General features: G+C 38.9%; 1 protein-coding gene across 1 annotated transcript in view; it reads right to left on the bottom strand.

The window, feature by feature from the left end:
• Positions 1–5067: 5067 nt before the first annotated feature.
• LOC107561050 (cell adhesion molecule 1-like) overlaps positions 5068–9126 on the bottom strand; it is a 62783-nt gene continuing 58724 nt past the window's right edge. Inside the window, exon 9 of the mRNA XM_016245388.1 lies at positions 5068–7293. Coding sequence (XP_016100874.1) covers positions 7175–7293 — 119 coding nt within the window. The 3' untranslated portion in view covers positions 5068–7174. The remainder of the gene's footprint in view (positions 7294–9126) is intronic.

Here is a 9126-nt window from a genome sequence, read left to right as displayed (position 1 = left end):
CTGGCCGCAGGAAACCGGCGCAGCCCGCCTCCGCCCCTGCCAAGCCCGTGAAGCGCCAGAGCAGGCGGCGTCCCTGAGACAGGTGACCCGGAGCTCTTGGATCCTGCTCTTCAGGAGATGGCGACTGCACCACTCCTTCCCCCGGAGGAGGGTTGGGTGGAGAATCTTATGTTCCCGTTAGTTTTTGCAGGAGATGGTGACTGCACCACTCCTTCCCCCGGAGGAGGGTTGGGTGGAGAATCTTATGTTCCCGTTTGTTTTTGTTCCGCCACTGGCTACCCAGAAAGTGGTACCCAAAACTTCAATAAAAGAGCAGTTTCCTTGGCCTCCGGGTCCCAAGAGGGCGAGGACGGCGGTGCACGAGACCCTGTCTCCACACGGCCGTCCCCCTCTCCCTTCGCTAATGGACAGCAGGGCACGTAGTCTTGGCTCCTCAGCGAAAAACTGATGTGCGTTTGCACGCACTCTCCTTTTATACCAGCGCTGCGGGGCGGGTTGCGCATGGCGAAACACGCACGCCAACTGTCATTGGCTTGTTTAGTTAACACTAGAAGGTGATTGGGCTCTCGGGCGAGATTCCAATTCGTCAGTCACGACTGACGTAACGTCTCCGTTCCCTCCTTCAGGGAACGAAGGTTACACAAGTAACCTAGACGTTACACAGTGTAGGTTATTATATTAACCATGAACATGATCCATTAATGCTTGGCAAGCAGCAAGGGCCCCAGATACTTAATTTTGAACAGTATATCTATTGTTTTATAAATAATAATTAAATCCTACAACTTTTTTTTTTGCGAGATGTTGTGCTTGTGCAACTTAAAAAAAAAAAAAAAAAAAGGACAGTTGCATTGGTATTTTGTTATTTCATTACATTTTTAAGCATGACACTGTGTTGGGGCCACTGTGTGATTTAAGGCTCAGCACATCCAATCAATTGGGAGTCTGAACTGCTTTTTGGATATTGGATTTGGATATCAGGTACATGCTAATGATGGCTGGAGTCTGATTAATCAGAGATGAATCACACTGTGATTAATCTCTGAATCAGATTTTTCCATGGGTCAGAAATTATGTCATAACACACAGGGATAAGTCAGTCCACTCCAGTCCAATAAATGCCTGTATTGAGACAAAACCCCATATTGGCTTTAATTGATTATTCCTCCATCTCTATCCTTGTAAATCTCTTGCAATTTCAGGAATCAGTCCCCTTCTCACCTGTGGACCCATACCACAGTGAGTGGCGCACCAATGGTATTAAGACACACTATTGTTGCTGTGAATGACTTTCCCCTTTCCAACTACCTTCAATGGATCCATTTAGAGTCTGTAAAGGGGAGCTCTCCTTCTATATGAGATTGCAATAGACCTGATGTCCTATAGTCTGGGGTAGTTCACAGAAAATTACAATTCGGACATTATTTACTCACCCTTATATCATTCCAGACCTATATGCTGTTGCTTCAGTGTGAATTTGTGAAGAATCTGCAAGCTCTTGTCATATTCTTGTGTCACACACTGATGTTACCATTGCAGAAAACTAATAGAAACTTCCAATAGGTTTCACAAATTTTCTAGAAAGAAGAAAATGTGTAATGTTTCTGCACTTCATGGTAAAAAGAATAATATACACTTTTACCATGATTTACAGAAGACACCCACTATAATGTCATTCAGTCGTTTATAAAACCAAAAAAGTCTTGTCAGGCATATTTAGAACAAGAATTATTAATAACATTATTAAAGGACTATTTAAGGATCACAGTGCAGCTCCCAAAATACTAATTAACAGAAATTTTAAATCTTTTCCACTATCTTTCAAACCACTAGGTTTGGCCTACTTGTCAGCAAGAAGTTTTAATAATTTAAAAGATAATAAAATGTAGCATGATCACTTTTTCTGTTATATATTTTAGTAAGTACAGGTCAGAATAAGCAAGTTGTTTAATTTTTACATAAATATGTAATGCTGAATGGTGATGGAACATTATTTCACCCATATTTCTACATTTTATTTTCACAAAAGTTATTTGAAACATTAAAGTAGACACTTGCATTTAATATTCTTTCTATGCAATACGTAAAATCACTTTAATCTGATGCGAGACGTATACAATCTAACAATCATTAATCTGTTCTAAAATATATAATCAAATATGATATAAAGTAAAACACTAGATGACAATAAATGATAACTGAAAACTTTTTTCAAATGATTGTTCACAATGTCATAATTTGAAACATTGCAGGAGGGGTAACTATGTTCAGTAGTCAAATATGACATCATCATAAACAAAATATTTACGTTTTTATGTGCCTTTTGTAAAAAACAGGACTTTTAACTATTTCCTTCTAAGTATCAAAATTCAGTTTCTGTGTTCCATGGAAGCGAACAGCGAAGGGGTTTGGAATGACATGAGGGTGAGTAACAGATGACAGAATTTTCACTTTGTGTGCAGTATCGCTTTAAATCGTAACGATTTGTGCCGAGAGCTAACTCCATCGCATCAGCTCAAGAAAATGTCAAAAAAGTATTAAAATGTGTTTTTTTAATCCAAATATAGTGTAACTTTACAGGCTCTGCTGTAACCTAGCAAAGCTACAGGACATGATGAAATCTTGCCATCGCCTTGAGCCACAAAGCGCTCTCTTCTCCCCCAGATCTGGTTCTGTCTCTCTCAGGAACGGAGATGATTCCACGTGACATCTGTGCTCCTCTCTGCCTGTACCTTGAGATTCATCCTATCTGAGCAGAGGGTGACTTTGAGCCTTGGCTGTGTGACAACCCTGGTGCTGAGCTCCTGCTCAGGCAATCAAAAACCAGGCATCATATAGAGGGAAGTAAAAAAGGAAAAAAGCTACAACTCAAGGTCAGCATCTGCAGAGTGTGTCGCTGAGATTGCCACTGGGAGGCGAGGTCAGGGTGCGGGCATGAGACAGCTTGAGAAAGAAGCGGCGGGAAGCGCACTATACCTTAGAGAGATATTCTTTCTGTAGGCTGCCTCGGTCGAAGTTCAGCTGCATAAAAGCACAATGCAGAAGTGTGACAGAGCTGGAGAATGCCAAAGATAATGAGACGCGAAACCGTGAGCCTTGACTGGATTTCGTGAACTCGCTGTAAAGCAGAAGTAAACTTTAAAGGCCAGTAAATGATCCTGGAGTGTGTTAGTAACCATCTCAATGTAATTGGAAATAAAATGAGATTACTAATGTATCTCTGAAAGCAAATTCAACACTCTTTGTGTGCAGAATTCTATATGATCACAGGGCATCTGATATATTTTGTTACATTCACTGGTCTAAAGAACATACCAAGGATACTGAAATGTGAATAGTATTATTACATAATATTTTAGGTACATTTAATATAACACATTCTTTGAAGGCAAGACGGTGAATCTCAAATATTAATGCCACAAGTATCCTGTAAGATAAACGTACCACATTTTGCTGATGAGATTCTGCCAGTTTTCAAATAGATTCAGATCCCGCTGCGGTGTATATCATTGACGACAGCAAAATATGTCTTTTCACTCATGCTTTCAGAAGTTTGACTTTACCTTTAAAAGATGAATACGATTTTCATGTCATGTAACACAGGAAATAACACCACCAAAACCAAGCATTACTTTGAACATTAATTTCTTTTCTTTTTTTATTAAGACAAGAACTCTCCATTTTTTTTGTAAAAATGTCTAATATGAACAAATACAAAATGTGGATGGGAATGTGGATATCATTTTTTCTTCATTAATACACATTAACATTGCCCAAGTACAGCAGAAAGACAAAAAAATAAGCAACCTAAAAACAATGAATGATAAACGTTCAAAACTTTCCAAACTATCTGGAACCAGAACGAGAAACATGTCGACTTTGATTTCAAATTGTTACTTGTTTGCCCCAACACACTCTCATGGCAATTCTTAACTATTTTACGTTTTGCCGAATTAGGGGTGAATTTGTATAATTTCATTTGTACATTTTCGTATGATCTGCTTATGCCCCACTGATGGTTTTACAGGTGAACCTTCATGCTTAGTTTTTTTTCTTCTTCTAAAACCCATAAAATAATTACGTTTTATCATGAGAGCCGTTGGTTTGTCCTTTCCTGTCCTCTCTGTGTGAAGTAGGTCTAAAAAAAAAGATAATACTTTATAATATAAAGTATTATAATACTAATAAACATAGTGTGTACATTACATACACATTTTACAGTGTGCTAAATAAACAACAACAAATAAACAACAACAACAGAAAATACGTAACACGTAGTTCTAATGTAAAATTCACCATTAGATTTGAGATCCAGCTTGATCTGGTTTGTATGCAATTTCCACTTTCTTAATCAGGGGCTGTAACTTTGCATTCTACCTGAGATGCAAACATACCATTTATTGTACGTGAACCTGAGACAGGGCTTAAATGAAACTGTCAAGTTCAAATAAAAGAAATCAAATCAAGTTCCATCAGCAACACTGTTGCACTATCAAACTGAAACCGTACCCAGTTCACATCTCAAAACAAGCAGTTATATTTGGACGATTTCAATTAAACCTTTTTCGACTTGCTGTACAAGAGACAGAGGACAAAATAGATCACTGGCGTAACCGCGTCTTCCCATCGACCATCTGTCTTAAGTCCTCAGACGCCTACTAGAGTGGATTAAACCACAATAATCACATTAAAACAGGTCTAACATAACAAGTTGAACAAAATGTACATCGGCCCAGTCTAAATACCACAAATTAGTATACTGATGTCATGTCTCTCACATATGCAAAAGAGAAGAAGGGATGTCTGAAATCCTGTTCAGAAGCTGCCAGACCAAAGCTAAATGATGCTCACTAGTTAAGCACAAGCCACACAACTGTATATCTCAACTGCAACGGCAACCATCAAGCTGCAAGACATTCCCTCGGATTTATATTCTACGTAAAAACAAACGTGTCCAAAGTGTTTCTCATGGTTAATGCACATACTCTAAAACGACTCAGTGGATGCTTGATTTTTTATTTTATTTATTTTTTTAAATAAGAAAATAAAGCAAATTAATGCACATACTCTAAAACGACTCAGTGGATGCTTGATTTTTTAGCAATCAAGAGTACGTTTTCCTTCCTCAGCCTTGCGGTTTTATTTACACACTGAGGTTGATTTCAGCAGGGCCTAAACTATGGCATCTAAGTTCACTTACACTACAGAGAGAGTCATGAGGAAATGAGAAGAAATACTTCTCTTTAGGAAAAGTACTTTAGACATCTTAGCCACCTTACATTATGTACCCTTAACGGGCGCTACGTTTGTAGCTAGGCTCCGGTGAAATGTCTAATGCGTTCACAGGAGCGAAGAGAGCATGATACTTGAGCATGTTGGCAGAGTATTTTGGTTAGTGTCATGTGCTGACAACGACTGTAAATATAGGGGGACATCCACAAATGCGGCTAATTACATTGTAGGCGGTTTTCCTAAAATATTTGGAATGTTATTAAAAGCTTTTTCAAATTCTTTTTCAAACTGTATTGGTAATAAAAGACTGCTTCACTCTCCATTCAAACTAACCTCATTTGAAGACTATTATGCATAAGCAGGAACCCGGAGGAGCAACTCACAGCAATTATAAACAATAAAACACACATTGTTTACACTTCAAAAGGAAATTATGTCACCATGGTGCTTTTTCGCACCATCGAGCCTGGGATATTTGGGCAGTTTATATTCAAATACTAATATCACTAGGATAAGCTAGCTGCGACTGCCACTGTTTCCTCTGAGGAAGAACAAACAGGCAATTAACTTGACAGGCAATCATGTACCATTACACACTTGTTGGACTGCTTAACATCAATGTCACATCCTCACTGACTCGCCTACAAACAAGATACACAAATGCAGATGTTTTTTTTTGGCTGTTAAAATGCATTTTAAGGTAGTAAAGTTATAGTAATCAAACCATTTCCAAATCTTTCCTCTCTGTACATCTACAAACATGATGGTCGTGGCGCTTCCTCCCTTGAGCCTAACAAAAGCAGGCTCTAAAACTAAAAAACTTCTTGCTTTGACACTATTTTAGGTAGTTATTTACGTGTGCTAGAGGGTCACCTTCACCAGCCCTGCATGGGAAACTACAGCATGAGACGAAAAAAATATAATATAAGCCACATCATTTAGACCTTTTTCAGTGACGGCGACTGTTTCGTCATTATGGCATGAGTGAAAACATTTCTGGATGAAAATGCTGAGAAAACCTAAGACATCATTATACCAAAAACAATAAATACCTGCAAGGGCTTTCGGTTGTGTGTAGCTGAGCAGAACGAGATGAGAAGCCTCCGAAGGTGCAGTGTAGCAGGAAGCATTCATCTGGTCATTCTGAGCGGTAGCTATTCTTCAAATGTACTGGCACATACAGTATAATTGGGGGGGAAAAAACTCAAGTAAATGAAGTAAACCGAGGATAAAAGCATTCTGCAGCCAAGCAGACGCAGAATGTCAGAATGAAAACAGGTGCAACGTTCAGGATCAATTCTCCGCCGGTCTCATCAACTTACTGGGGTACAGGAAGGAAGGAAGCTGCTTGTACTTCCCTTCATGATGCTGCTGACTTGAGTAAATCAAAATGCTGTCATGTGACTAGGCCTGCTTAGTACAGAGGATATGATGTTTTGAAGGAGATGCCCACAGTATAGGGGAATGTATTGAGGAGTGCTCTCATGTACCTTCATAGGAAAGCTGATAAAGTCGATAATCAGAGATGGTGGTGTATGTATGTTTTCAGGGAGGGTGGTTTGGGATGTGACGCGATGGATGGCTTTTGAAGCATGACTAAGAAAAGAAATTCAGAACAAGGCACAGAATTTTCTGCAAATGGTCAAGAAATTAACAAAAAATACCAGCAGTTGGGGAGGTGCTGTGTGGTGATGCTTTCTACACTCATATCTGGCAACGTCTGGTATCCCGCCCGCCCCAAACCCCATCCCCGACCCTGATCCCACTGTATAACACAAATACCTACATCTTCTCAGCTGCCCATGTAGCATTCTACTTCATTCAATCCCCAGGAAAGAAAATCGAACAAATAAACAAAAACAATCTCAGTTTCCCCATGCCCCGCCCCCTCCCGCCGAAACAAAACAAAAGAAAATAGTAAGAACAACAGAGGCCTCGGGACTCAGATATAGTACTCCTTCTTCTCGTCCGAGTTGTTGTGGCCCCCTTCGGCATTGATAATGGCCGTGTCGGCGTCCGCTGCATCGTCTGCCCCCTTGGCTTCGTGTGTGAAGTAGGTGCCTGTGTGGGTTTCAAAGAAAAGCGCGTTGATAAAAGCAATATCTCCAGCACCCCGGGGCCTCTGATTGATGCAATTGCGGGGTTTTAAAAGAGATTAAAGACCATCTGGAGCTGCTTCTCTAATTTAGAGTGAGGGTCGATTCCAGGGACTTTACCTGCCCATAAATAAGACATTAATTTCACCACGCTGCATTTGGTTGCATTACACTGTCTTTCATGGGTGAGAACAACAGGTAATACATCCCCAAACTAATACCCCATGATGGGGAGACTTTGATTACAGCATGGCAGACAAAATCTGTCCCTCTAGATCGAGCGCTATTAGATAAAACAAACAAGAAAAGAGACGAAAACTCTGACACGCACTCAGTTATTTGTGGCTAATAATTCAGGAAATTTCCATAAAATCCTCTCCAGGTTTGGTTTCAGTTTGACTTTGCGCTTTAGAATTAACCTTGGAAAGTGTTAGAAGGTGGGAATAAACGAACCACTTTAAACTTCATTTCTGAGTGGGATTATTCCCATCCTCTCAGTCAGCCGCATGATAATGAAGGCAGTAGCCATGATAAAAAGTGGAGATGCTGCACCCACTTTATATTACAGAACACAACAGTGTGATGCAATCAGAGGGATAGCGGCCTTAATGTGGTCGTTGCCACAGGCCAATTCAAAGCACCTGCAGAGCTTCAACGACAGGATGGCTTCTTCGCCTATCCAGAATCTTATTCCAAGTAATTAGAAAGTCTATTGACCTTGGCAATGTGCCGCAAGAAAGACTGCGGGCTGAATTACCTTTGTGTCTTGCAAAGTATCGTCCCAAAACGATGAGAAGACACAACATGGCGAAGACCACGACGGCCACCACTCCTCCGATAACCGCATGGTCCAATCTCTGTGCTTCTGGTCCTGCTTGTGAATCTTGACAGAAAAGAGTCAAGAGATGATGTGTTACTTGCAACAGAATCAACAAACAGAAGATATAACACTGCATATGAAGCCTGTTTATAATGTATAATGCATTATTAAAGCCACCTTAAAAATGTACACAAGTTTGGGGTCGGTAGGATGTTTCCATGTTTTTGAAAGAAGTATCTTATGCTCACCAAGGCTGCATTTATTTGATCAAAAATATAGTAAAAACAGTAATATTATAACATATTATATTAACATTTTCAATAACAGTTTTCTCTTTTAATATATCTAAATGGCACAGCTGAATTTTCAGCAGTCATTACTCCAGTTGTAATAATTTTTTCCAGGATTCTTTGATGAATAGACAGTTCAAAAGAACAGCATTTCTTTTCTTTTTTTTATTGAAATCTCTTGTAACATATGCATAATATACAGTAAACGCCTTTACTGGCTCTTTTGATCAGTTTAATGTTGAATAAAGTATCAAATCCTTTTTAAAATCTTACGAAAGTTAGTGCATCAAATTATTAATTTGTATTATAGTATTATGTATTAATTTACATTATCATACAGCTGATAATGAGGTGAATTATAAGGTATTATGAAAGCATTATGCAGAAAGCAGGCTCTATAGAAAGTGCAACCAAATAAAAATTTTTAGACAAGCTACACATATTCTTTCTGTGATTCCATAATAGACAAAACACATTAGTATTAATCTTACTCAGATTCATTATAATGAGAAACTGTAAATATTAGATAATACATTTAATTGGGGAAAAAAATACTTTTGAGGAGAAAAAAGATAATTTAGTTGGGAAAAGAGGAACACATAGTAATAATATCGTAAAATGAATAAGATGGATGAATGCTGATGTTACATATGTAGATAAAAATGTTTTGTAATGTGTAATACATTTT

Source organism: Sinocyclocheilus grahami, unplaced genomic scaffold, assembly GCF_001515645.1.
Source record: "Sinocyclocheilus grahami isolate Dianchi unplaced genomic scaffold, SAMN03320097.WGS_v1.1 scaffold755.1, whole genome shotgun sequence".
Lineage (NCBI taxonomy): Eukaryota > Metazoa > Chordata > Actinopteri > Cypriniformes > Cyprinidae > Sinocyclocheilus > Sinocyclocheilus grahami.
This window is presented reverse-complemented; position numbering and strand designations above follow the sequence as displayed.